Consider the following 13,272-nt stretch of genomic DNA (forward strand, 5'->3'; position numbering starts at 1 on the left):
GACTAGCCATTTCATCCACGAGAGAAGGTATCTCACCGGATGTAATACGGTTAAGGACCCTGGTGAAGTGTTCTTCCCACCTCTTCAGTGGTTCATCATCGTGGATGAGAAGTTGACCATTAACGTCCTTCACAGGATCATCGAACGAATGGCGACCACATGCACGCTCTTTCGTGATGCAGTACACAGTTTTGAAATCATTGCAATCTGCGTCAGCTTCCGCGTCGCTGACCAGCGCAATAGCAAATTCTCTTTTGTCACGGCCTACACTACACTGAACTTCTCGGGATTTCGCCCGGTATCGCGGTTCGAGCGAATCACGCCCTCCATCACTCACAGCGGTCAGCAGAGCCGGTCAACCCCTTCCCTTCATCGATCAGCTTCCACGACTTCGCAATCAGCCAGGATCTTATTCTTTCTTTCGGAACGTAGCCGACGACCTGTGCAACACTGAACAAAAGAGCATTTTTGATGGCGACGATCGATATCCCCAGGAGCGTTACTCAGTAGATCTGGCACTCGATCAGCAAGACAGCTCAACTGTCAACTGACAGCTGGATAGTACAAACGGTCAATGTTGAGCTTAGGGGGTCGCAGTTCCCCAACCCCACGAGAAGTGACGGTCTCAACACGCAAGCGAACGTAAGCGACCATCAGATGGTGATCCCTTTCGAGGCCGATGCCAGCGCCTCTTTTGCTACGCACATCCAGAAGACAATTCCTAAATTTACTGCTGATCGCGAAGTGGTCAATTTGATTGTTCGTATGGCGTCGGTCAGTCGAAACGCATCTGACCTTATAGCAGGCTCTGGGCTCAAACAGTGTGCCACCAATCACGAGGCGAGTTTCTAAGACCGTGCTTCCCCATCACATCTCCGAACAAGGTGTTGTCAGATTCCACCTTGGCATTCAGATCACCCATGACGATCACAATGTCACCTTTAGGAAGCTTTCCCTGAACCGCGTTTAATTCCTCATAGAAAGCATAGAAGTCTGTCAGAAACCGGCTCCCCCGTCAAAAGCAACCCGACACCGCATTCGCGTCTACTACTACTTGACTCCCAGAGTACAAAAGTACATTGCCGCAAGAGGGAGAGGAGTACTCTGCAGAGTCCCACCATCTTACTTCGCTTAGGCCCAAATTTCCAGCTTATATCGCTCAAGTTGGAGAAAGCAGGTTACTAGCATACAAATTTCTATCCCTTTTGGTCGCCTTTTACGACAAGCAGGGAAGGCTTTGAATGTATTCTTAAGCCCCAACGCACAGGGCGCATGTAATGAGCAAAGAACGAAATGTTCACCCTTTAAAAAGCGCATGTTTGAACTCAGCCGACTGTAAAAAAGTATTCTGATATGGATACCAGCGAACTGAAAAACATTGGCGATGGCAAAGGCTGAGAGTTTGGCCAAGGATGCCACAATTTGAAATAATTAAGACTTGCTATTGCCGTTCGCAAGAATTATTTGTAATACCGATATTTCGAGAAGTAGCACTTGCAGCACTAATGAAGGGAATCAGTTGTTTCCGAAAGTTAGGTATTTGCAATGTTAATTATTTCAATTAATTTAATCGGTAGAAACACGGCGGGCTTACACTTAGATGCCACAATGGTGAGAGCAAGCATTGGCACCATGCCGAATACTGTCAAGACTCTTCTGAGGGGCCAAGTCGCAAAAGATTCACGTGACAGAATATAGTAGGGAGGTAATTTGAACAAATGACCACCCGCGAAAATTTACATTCTTACTGTGCCTCAAGAAGAAGGACTTGAAAAGGTAGGAGTAGCAGGTCCGACTGTCCATAATCAACTTAGAAACGGGAGGGGATTGCCAGAATTGCATACGCGACTTAAGACGAAGATACATTGGAAGATCCCGTTTTGAAGAAGAATCTGCATAGTCTTTCCTTTCAATAAATGTCTATACATTGTGCTGGGCGCGGCGCAGGTAGGGTACTGTCTAAACAGATACACTAGGATGTAGTATAATAAGCTTATTGTGACGATCGATTTTCTCAGCTAACCTGTCCTACGTCGACTAAATTATGGAAAATTAGAAAAAAAAATCTGAAAATGTTCCTTTTTACTTTGTCTTTCTTTTATTTTATAAGTTTTCATAATTTCATAAGATTGTCTCGACATTAACGACAAGAACGAGAGATAAAACCTAATCAATAGAATTTTCAATAAGAGTAATTCTGATGTAAAAATTAAGTATAAGTTCAGACGAATGCGTATATGGGCTGGCATTCCTCCTCTGTTCATCAGCACCACGTAACTCTACGGCGAGCCACTCATTGACCATCCTGGTTACATTGCATTGCTAACAATGAAGCTGTCGCCTTCTCTTAATATACTCCTTGCCACTTCCACATTCTGATCAACACGTCGACCGATATCTGACACGTACGCCGATTCAGTTTTTCGTTGCTTCCGAGTAACAGTGGTCTATGTGCTGCTCACATATTACAGCACAGAAAGACAACAGTGTGGAATAACTTCAGAGAAGTATTTCCAGGCTTTTGGACAAACCCAAATGACAAATGGATCTACCGTTTTTAATGCACTGACCACCTCCGTTTGGGGTCGCCGTCAAAAGAAAAACACTGCGTAGGTATACAAATTAATTGATAACATCGTATTCTGCCCAGTGGTCGTCAGACTGACAAATTTGCTTTCGTTAGTATTTATCCTTCATTATTAAAATAATGTCTGGATTGCTTAAGGATTAGAGCAGCACTAGGAAGATCCTCACTCAAATATCACTGGTAGCAGAGAAATTTGTATTACGACTGGATTTCGGATACCAGTACGAAGAGTACCTGAGTCAAAGCAGGATAATAGCCCTGTGCAGACGAAGTGCTAACCACGTTGAATGGAGTGTTCTAACACACTTCAGATCTAAATCCAAATTGGATTGTCATATCATCGATTATCATCTTTATTATTTTCAATTTGACCCTACTTGCCTCCTTCCCCAAATCCAAAGCCACTCAACCAAGACCCATGACTCCGTATAACAACAAGCAAATATTATCGGCGTAGTCAAAGTGTTTTTGGAAATATAGCATAGTCCAATAAAGACCATTGTGTCCGATATAAAAAATAGTTGCCCAAAATATTCAATTTTAAAAAATGTTATTCTAATCAACATATTCATCCAATTATATTAAAAGTTATAAAATAGAGTAAAAAGTGAAATGTTTTCAGTTCAGTTTCTCCACGTGATTATTATAATCTGAACTGAATGTTTGAGCTCAGAAAATTAAATGCAATAAATAAATTAGAATTGTTGAGTCATTTACGAAACGAAAAAAGGGCACTGTGTTATCTGCTCATTAGTTTCACGAATTTCAGAATGCAATTCATTATAACACGCTTATCATGTAATTATTCAATACTGATTGAGAAATTTCTAATCAGGCCATACACTACCGATATGTTTGTTGTTAAGCAAAAAAGTATTCATATTACCTGATAAGCGACATCACTTTTCATAAATATTGCAGATTAATGATGAAGGAAAGTATTTCCAATTTCCCATCCCAATTGGATTGATTTTATCGATAGTCGTATTATGGGAGAAATAGATATATTATGACCGAAAGAGTCGTAATATTCGTTATTAGACTAGGTAAAACCACGAAAGCAAACACCATTGAGACCGTGGTTTGATTTCGAATCTTTTGTGATCGTGGGTGTTGATACACGTCGATAAGTTTGTCGCGGGATTACAGATTTATCATATGCAGGTTATTCATTATAAACGATAATAAAGCTAAAGAATAATCTTATCAGAAATGACATAAAAGTAATGCACGAAAAAAAGGATGTCGTGTCCTATGTTTTATAGTGGGCTAGCAACTACTTAACATAAGGTGGATTTCAGTAAATGCGTAAATTGATTGTATGGAAGCTATTCCCTAGATAGGGATTTACAGCAACCATCAAGTATTACTAACCTCAAACGAATACCTAGTTTCGATTCCTTGAAAAGTAAATATACTAAAAATACGAAACGAATAATAGAATGTCCTCGGCCAATTTGAGTTTGCTTATTTTGCAAAAAAGTACCAAATAACACAAATAATGTGCTGTTATTTATCGACTTTATTCTAAAGATTATTAGATCTATGCACGAAACATAACTAATTGAAAAAAAAAGATATTAATCAATTAACTAAAAGGACACGTAGTTATTTCTTAAAACGGAGAGTCTCTTTCTGATTAACAACATTCATATTAACGTCGTTTGCGGTTCCGATGAACTTTGAAATAAGCATTCAATAAGTTTATTTCAGAATATTTTTCTAGATATGTTAAGAAAATTGTACTTATTCCTTTAGGCAAAAAGGTATGTCACCAACCGACCTCATTTGTTTCCTGTCTTTCAGTTTATTTTGAACATTGCATTTTGAAAGACTAGGACGGGTTTCAGTACCAGAATTCCTGGAGCTCACAAATTTAGTTACGGAGTTCGTCAACGTAAAAAAGGGTATCCATATGATGTACATAGATTTCTCCAAAGTATTTAATATCATCGCTACTTCTCATATTCAAACTTCATTTATTTGGTTTTTCTATGTCTGCCCCCTCTCCTGGTTTAAATCTTATTTATTTAACAAAGTAATTCTAGTGTCTTTCAATGATTGCCTTTCAGGATCCTCTTTTCCCTTTTTAGGAGTTCCGTAAGGCTTCATCCTTGATCCACTCTTGCTTTTTTTAATCAATTAGTTTCATTACTTATTATCGTGTTCCTGTCTCCTACATGCAGACGACTTTTCTTGGCGAACTCTCTTTATATCTTTACATCTTATGAACAAATTGGGACTCAATATAAACAAATGCTAATACGTGCGAATTCACCTGTATTCGCACTCGCTGGAATAAGTGTTCCGATTATCTCACACAAGAACTTTCGTGTAACATTTGATTGCAATGTCCTTTTAACTTATATTACTTCGGTGTCAGTCGAGTTTCTATCAATTTGCTGATATTCGTTCTTTTGTTATACTTTATAATTACCGCGGAAGAAATGTTCTCGGCGATTAGAACTGCATATTGCCCTCATTATGTTAAATGAGTATTTTCTTCCGTTCATACTAACCATCCATTTCAGCAAATTCAAGATTCCTTTATGGGTACTTGAACTATGAATAATAAGATCACCGATAATCTCTGATATTGCAACTGCTAACAAAATTGAGTGCTGATGTGTGAAGCGATCCATTTCCATAGCATCACATTTCTAACGGTGATTGATGAGAATATTATCAAAATGGATGATGAAACAAATAATTACGCTGGCAACAAAAATTTGAAACATTTCATACATACGTTTCACCATGATCCAACAATACTATCGTTTCGCCCTCTAAGCCGTCCTTCTAGAAATACACAATTTCACTTCCCATTTACTTCAGTAAGGACGGCCGGATCCTTTAAATCATGTCCACTAAAAAAATCAGGTAAATCCTCATATATTGCGCGCACTGAACTGTTTGAGTTCCAGCTGGCTACCTGCCATTGCAGGTAGTAATAAGTACAATTCAAGAAGGGCTACACCACTCGCATTGTCATTTCCTAAACATACAAGAGAGCAACATATGTATTCCACATGATGTGAAGGAAAGATTTGTTCAGGGAGTGAGGGTTTTTTTTCCTTGAGATGTTCAGAACCTGTTCACTGTGGTTAAACTGGTCCCAATATGGAGGTATATTGATAAGTGAGCACAGAGGTTAATGAATTCTTGATTGATGATCATACCCATATGAATATTCGACCCTTTGAATCGAAAACCAACAGTAATATGGGAGATATAGTTCTGGCTCAATTTAGAATTTTGAAAGTGTTCCCTTGCTTGGATAGTATTATTTTATTAGGTCTATTCTAATCTATAATTCTATTCTAATTCTGAATAAAAAACATCAAAAAATAAAGGAAGGAAGAAATGAAGTCAATGGGAAATACAAAACAACCCACAGTGGCCGCACTCTACGCAGCCTTTAGTAGTGGTTTTCCTCAAAATTATATGTTGAAAATCGGCTATCGTGGTATTTCAAAATCTATCCAACGAATTCTTTTGAAAATTTAATAACTTATTCAAAACACTTGCCTACGGTTCATAATCTAACATAATTGTATCTAATCGAGACGTATTTTATACGTTGAGAAAATGTGAAAAACAGCATAATTGACGCAAAAAATATTTACAAAAGGCCAGAAAGTTATCTTTCCATTTTTTAACAATCCTACAAGGAGTAGCTTATAATCACAGCTTGAAATGCCGTTCAATTCGTTTGTTTTAAATTAACAGAAGCCATTGGGGTGACACCTGAAGAACTTTTTTTTGAAGATGGATGGAGGCATTGCCCCGTACTTCAGCAATGAGCGACGATGTTGGGCTTTAAAAAGTGTAAAGTGTACTCAAGACATTGCAGACATTACGTGATGAATAATTCACAATTTCCAAAAAAATAAACAGCGAAAAAAATGTCTCATTGGATGACCCTTTAAAGAATTTACCAACAGGCTTTAGTGAAACAACATATGGCAAACGCGCAAAAAGCTGACGAAAAGGAAATAACTAGAGAATATAATACGCCAGAGAATTAGTTAACGGTTTTGAGGGACGGTATTTGGTATAAACATGACTTTAGTTTGCTGGTCGCGTCTGTACCACCATAGAAAAAAATATAAGTGAAGTTTTAGATTGTTTCGTCTCTTCAATAGTATGCTAAACTTGTGAAGTTAGGAAAAAAAAATTCGATCACGCCGAGTTTGATATATGATATACAAGTAACCAGCCGGGGCATTGAAATTCAGGGAATTATAGAAACTTTCAAAACTCAGTGAAATTCCATGTGACCAATTACATCGTCGACGGAGGTTCAAAGAATTTATTAAATCTTTTGGAATCCAAACGTTGGGAAACACTTCCGTCATCTCAAAAGCATGAAAAAATTGCTGACTAAGAAACGAAATAAAAGAAAAGCAGCACTGAAGAAAGGAAAACCGAAGATTTGCCACCGTTGTCGCTAAAACGCACATTTAATGGAACCAGTGATGAATAATCAAAATGATTTAGCAATTCAGAGACATTTCGACAATTTTAGATGCGGCAAAAGAAATATGAGAAGGAAATTACAGGATAGGATATTACAATTATATTTAGATCGATGACGTGCCACCATATCTTGATATAAAAAAGCGCAATACTGACCACATTGCCTTTTACTTAATGTCTTGAATAAAGTGCTCTAACATACTTCAAAGCTTGGATTGAGTTGGACCCTTGCACGAAGGATAACCATTATTAATGTAAGGAAGAACATATGAACACTATGGAAATGTTCGGTTGCCCTATCGCTTCTTCTTATTCTTAAAGGACGTATTTTGATGGCGAGCTCGACCTTCCACAAAATATTCAATGTATAAATCGCATCAAAACTTTAAGATAATAGTCTACTTAAGGGGGCCAAAAAGCCAATTTTTATGAATTTTTTTTCTCAGCTCTTATTCAATTTTACGATGCAACTTTCGCTTACTCTTCATCTATCCTTTGGGAGTACAAAAAAATATTTTGTTGGTTAATTTTCATTATTATGCTAATATGTGGAGGGTGCCAAAGTTGATATTGCAAAAAGTAACTCTACGTCAAGTCTGAAACAGAAAGTTCAAAATGGGCTTTAATATGCAAGATCGCTTGACAATTCACTACCCTTTGTCAATGGCAGTAACCTGTCCAGAACTGACCGATTTAAATATCCCGGGTCAATGCTATCAACAAATGGAGAAATGCGTAATGAAATTGCTTCACGCATTAACGCAACCTGGATGAAGTGGCATTCCACAACTGGTGTTCTTTGTGATCGACGTATCAGTGAACGTCTCAAATCGAAAATTTACCGCAATGTCGCCCGTCTACCGCTCTCTATAGTTCTGGGTGTTGGCCGAATATAAAAGACAATGAACGGCGTCTTGCGGTAATGGAGACGAAGATGTTGCTTTGGACTAGTGGCATGACACGTTTTGACCAACCTCATACGCTTCACACTCTAAGTTTAATATTATTAGCAAATGCGAAGAATTTAACCTACAACAGATACAAAAAAGGGCTGGGGAGAAATAGATTCTTTATGAATGGAATATTAATATTTCATTCGAATGTCAATATTTCCCGTCAATTATGACTTCAGCATCTTATATGTATGGCTTAGGATGCGGTAAATTCCCACGAAATGGATAAATTTCAACTGCTATTACTTTGACCCTAATAATCTGATTTCCATAAAACTTGGCATATGTACGCACGAGGCTGTCCTCTATGCCGGGCAATTTAGTACTCCTAGGATGAAGTTAAGGGGGTTTTTCAGTCAATTTCTAAAAGCTGGTAATATACTATTAGTAAGTTTATTTGAGGAGATATCGGAATGGCGCACCTTTCGAGGCTTAAATTTCACATAAGTGTTTTACACACAATCTTAAAAAGGGCTAGATAGACATAGATTCGTCAGCATCTTACTTGCATGGCTTTAGAAGCAGTAAATTCGCGCGAAATTGTTAAGTTTGAACTGCTACAACTTTGGCTTTAATGGCCAGATTTCCATAAAATTTGGCATGTGAATATGAAATGTTGTCCTCTATGCTGATGGTCCTAGGATGAATTTGAGGAGGGTTTTTCAGTAAATTTATAATAGTTGGTGACATACTATTAGTAAGTTTATTTGAGAAGATATCGGAATGGGACATATTTTGAGGCCTAGATTTCAACAAAATGCACTTTCCTGATTTTTTTCGGATTTTTGGGTTGGGTAGTTTCCGAAAATTAGTCCTGTCTCACTTTAGGTTCGTACATTTTGACTCCTTACTCAAACACTTTGAAATTCACGCCAAACCTAATATTAATCAATTCGGAAAGTTCTGATCGAGACCTTTCATTTGATACCCTACACAACTATATTCGGTGAAAAAAATTGTTAAATCCCCCCTTTGCATGTATGGGGAGCCCCCCTTTAAACTCTACCTAAATTTATATCACTCACTGTGGGCGTGGGATTTCATAGTTCCCATCTGGTTTAACCGTTTTGGAGAAAAGTACGTGTGACAGAAAGGCAGACAGTGGATAATTTTAATAAGGTTTTGTTTTACACAAAACCTTAAAAAACAAGACGTAGACTTTCGTGCATCCGATGGAACCTACTTTGGAGGATATTGTGGAATAATTTGATAGTTTGTTTTTTAATTAAAAATTCTGGGTACTTTTTCGACAGATAATTTGCATTCCCCCTCCCAGTCTGGTCTTAAATTTTGGAAATATACTTCAGTGACTCGGACGACGGGGGTCTGTCTAGTTTGATCCCACTGATCTTAGATTTAGCTACAGGTGAACTAGGTCACTTACAGTGTCCTTTGTGTGGGATGGCTAAGACCAGATCCAGCTGCTCATATATGCTCCATTCCGATCACGATTCGATTATGAACACTCTTTATGGGAGTGTCTTGCGTCAAATTATTAAGGATAGAATGGAATTTGTTGAAGTTTACCGAGTAACCATTTTCTGCTAACGAATTTTTCCGTAGTCTACGTATTCTGTTCCGTATTGTGCTAATTGTTTTAATGTTGATTATTCCTTTAACTGTTTCGATAGTGTTTCTGCGATTAGGTGGTATAAAGTTGGACCACAGTCGAGGTAAGGCAACTTCCTTGCGGTAGACCGATTTAAAAATATGTGGGGGATGAAAATAAATATCAATAGAGTAATGCTAACGAAAATGTTATGTTCAGTAAGCCAAGTAAGATCAAGTTTCTCAATCAAACAGATCAGGGCAATCTTTCTACGGGCTTTAATGGGCCCAACATCGAATTCTTCGAACAGTTTGGATTGTACATCTGGATCTCTATCGATGGTGACATTGAATTTGATGTCGATCGAAGTATCAACAACGCTAAATTAGCCTTCGCTATTTTTTCCAAAGAGCACAAGGCTGTCGTACGGAAGGTCGCGGTTCAAATCTCGCTGGTGGCAGTGGGATTTGTATCGCGATTAGACGTCGGATACCAGTCGACTCAGCTGTGAATGAGTACCTGAGTCAATTCAGGGTAATAATCTCGGGCGAGCGCAACGCTGACCACATTGTCTCCTACAATATACTGTAGTGTACCGTTACGGTCTTGAATGAAGTGCTCTAACACACTTCAAGGCTCTGATCCAATATGGATTGTTGCGCCAACGATTATTATTATTATTATTTTTTCCAAAATTTGGAAATACAACTGTCTCAACACAAACATCAAGTTGAGGTTTTTCCGCGTCAATTCACTTTTTGTGCTGTACTTCGCCTTCGAGGTACTGTGACCTTGGGAAATTACAAATGAAGAGCTGGTGTACGGACATGAGGCCATTGCACGGGTAGATCAGAAGCGGAAGTGAGTCCATCGCGGATTATAGCGGGCAATGGAACCCACTATCTGAATCTAGAGCTTCGTCGTCAGCTTCGTCAGAACATGGAAGAAGAATTCAGGAATTCAGAAATTCATGGGGGAGGTTGACCCTCTTTGCCCCATAAAGGGGTTTAGGGCCCCAAAAAATAAAAAGGATCATCATGCAATTTTTCAACAATTTCTGGTGAAAATTTCATGCAGTGACCAAGAGATAAACTTTTAAAACAGTGCGTTTTTGTCGATCTAGACGGTAATAGTACCTTATCCAATAAACTCCACATTTGCATTAATTTAGAATACGATGAAAGACCATTCTTCATTGACAAAAAATAAAATTTCGCATCACACCCCCAAATTCTTATGCATAAGTTACGCATGCAGAACGTCAATATATTTTCTTCAAGTTATCTTAACCATTGCGTCAAATACCGAACGCGTGATCTTTGTTTTATTAATATTGCTCCTCTAAGCATTCAAAAAAATTGTTATTCCTCCGAGATCTGTTGTTTATCATTCTACAGAAATTTTGATTGAGTCTAATTTCTTTCGCTTGATTTTCACAAACGGCGCGTGATCGATGGTGCTTCAAATATTTACATACGCGGCAAACAGTTGAACTTTGTTTAATTCATTGTTTAACAATGTTTTCGAAAGTATTTGAAATCGAAGAATGAACTTTTCATAGATCGAGTTCAGAATGGAAATGAGATTTTATCGCTTCTCTATTTCTGCAGTTGTTGGATGTTTTGTGGGGTTTAAACAAGCTTAACTGTTGCATAAAACTAGAGAATGTTTACGCAGTTATCAGAGCAGGTTTTAATTTCAAATGCGATGCAACTAATCCTATTTTGTTATGTCATTCCTCTTTATATGTTTGTTCCATTGAAAGTACTCAATCTAAGGATTTTTGTTGATGAAATAACATAATAATCACCTTGAGTACACGGCATTGCTATCTTATCAAGTATCCCCAACATTACTCACTTTCAGGCGCACTTCTCACAGTAAAATCACCCGCAAATGAGCACAATCATGCAGGCAGTGCATTCGCTGTTGCATATCCCGCCCGATGACCTTTAGCGCGCTTGCATTCATTCTCTTCCCACTTACACCTCGCACGATTCTATACAATTCACATTTCTTACCTTTCTGCAGGCCTTCGAATCACCTTTCCGTGTCGGAATCAAAGTATTATCCAAATCGAAGAAAATTGCTGCCAAGTTTTTCAGGCAACCTGCTTTCTGTGCAAATTTACTAGAACCTTTCGCAATCGACGACATTTTATATTTTATCAACTTTTGGGTTTCTCTCTTGGAATGAAATTGCAAACTAACAATGAGTGTTTTCACTAAGTATAAGTTAAGTAGGCAGTAGGAATCGGAAAACTGCACGCCCGTCAACTCGTTGCGTACAAATGAATACTCGTGCTGGTGCCAATGCGCGTAAAGTGACAGATGAGCCAAAATAAGTTTGTCTGGCTCGTCAGCGGTCGAGGTCATGCAAGAGGAAGGACGGTGGCATACAAAATTTTCAAAGAATTGGTTCGAGAACTGCTGGCTAGGAAAGTAATTGAGGGTATTTAATGATTTAGAAAAACATCTAAAATTAGTTTACGGTCCTAAATATCGGCATTTTTAAAAAAACATCGATATATTTGAAGATAGAAATTATACGGACAGTGTTTCTAAAACTGTTGATACACTTGCATTGAACGAATTTATTCCACTATCTTTCTAATGTAAACATAAGTGACAGATTGTAGAGACCTGTATTTGCGACAATGGACAGAAGTAATAATATTCATTTCCACTAAAAATATTATATTAATTTCACCTTATATTCCAGCACCGAAAAGAGAAATATCGTCTGTTGACTCTCTCCTATCAATGGAGAAATTGGATCGATCATCACCGGATTTATGGCCTGAGAAAAGTATGTATATCAATCTCATTCCTCCACCTGTTCCTCTTTCGTTTCATTTCGTAGCATTCCCGTAGTGCTTCATGTTGACTATAGACGCTAGATCTGATCTCAATTAGTCGTTACACCTAACGCTTATCGCAATTCATAAATTTTCCTGGCAACGAAAATCATTACTTTCAGTTCCAGGTGTATCGAACTTCGTGAATATGAGTAACACGCCTATAAATTCTTCACCACCAGCATGGACCCGAGGACTATCCCAGGAAGATCTTAATTCCATGCATCGTAAGTAACCAGACCGATTTGAATATTTGAATTAGCTGAACATATTAGATTTTATGATACCTTTTCTTGTAGAATTGGGGGTACTATCTACAAATGGACTGATCGCAGAAATTCGTAAATTGTATGACCAAGCTTATCAGTTTGGTTTGATGGAAGCTAAAGAAATGACTAGAGGAAAGTACTTGGCGATATTTGCTAATGCAAAACGGAAATAGCTTTTGTATTTATATATAAGCTTTTTGTAACTAAGGGTTTTCAATTTAGATCAGTGATAAACGATTTATTATTTTGAATGAAATTTTAGATTTTTAATTCAAACGGAGTTTGGTAACCGAACCTTTCCCCTTCGCTTTAGATCTTTGCAGGACCTGTGAATTGTTGTTGGGTTCGTGTCAAATTGGAAGTAAAAGCTTCTGTTACCGAATAAAGCAATAAAATCATCATTAGTTATGAATGAGTCTCGTAAGAAGGAATCAAGGTGATAGGACATGCTTTACTGAGCTAACTGAAAGTCTTGAATATAAAATAATTGTATTGATTATTTATTTGGTTGCCCTAGCGAACTAATAGCACTAACATTGATATGGTTCACGATGGCCCTCGAGAAGCCATTTCAATGA

At 37.9% G+C, this 13,272-nt stretch overlaps 2 protein-coding genes across 3 annotated transcripts in view; one reads left to right on the forward strand and one right to left on the reverse strand.

Annotated features, from left to right (window-relative positions):
- The window catches only part of LOC119652576 (N-acylneuraminate-9-phosphatase), a 33,279-nt gene extending 21,363 nt beyond the window's left edge, over positions 1-11,916 (reverse strand). Inside the window, exon 1 of the mRNA XM_038056790.1 lies at positions 11,590-11,916. Coding sequence (XP_037912718.1) covers positions 11,590-11,724 — 135 coding nt within the window. The 5' untranslated portion in view covers positions 11,725-11,916. The remainder of the gene's footprint in view (positions 1-11,589) is intronic.
- Positions 11,917-12,098: 182 nt separating this feature from the next.
- On the forward strand, positions 12,099-12,964 carry LOC119652577 (protein lin-52 homolog). Of its 2 annotated transcripts, none has more exons than XM_038056792.1 (4): positions 12,099-12,234; positions 12,290-12,376; positions 12,554-12,652; positions 12,725-12,964. In XM_038056792.1, exons 1-4 carry the CDS (start codon positions 12,225-12,227, stop codon positions 12,865-12,867), a joined length of 339 nt encoding a protein of 112 aa, XP_037912720.1. In that variant the 5' UTR covers positions 12,099-12,224; the 3' UTR covers positions 12,868-12,964. The 2 variants fall into 2 exon arrangements, with proteins under 2 accessions (XP_037912720.1, XP_037912719.1); XM_038056791.1 differs by having other exon boundaries at positions 12,100-12,234; positions 12,548-12,652.
- The last annotated feature ends 308 nt before the right edge of the window (positions 12,965-13,272 follow it).

This window comes from Hermetia illucens, chromosome 3 (assembly GCF_905115235.1).
Source record: "Hermetia illucens chromosome 3, iHerIll2.2.curated.20191125, whole genome shotgun sequence".
In the NCBI taxonomy this organism is placed as follows: Eukaryota; Metazoa; Arthropoda; class Insecta; order Diptera; family Stratiomyidae; genus Hermetia; species Hermetia illucens.

Bases quoted from the DNA above. Each gene is read 5' to 3' on its own strand.
- LOC119652577 (XM_038056791.1), top strand. The intron at 12,377-12,547 runs GTATGTATATCA...CATTACTTTCAG, and splicing joins GGATTTATGGCCTGAGAAAA to TTCCAGGTGTATCGAACTTC. The intron at 12,653-12,724 runs GTAAGTAACCAG...CTTTTCTTGTAG, and splicing joins AGATCTTAATTCCATGCATC to AATTGGGGGTACTATCTACA.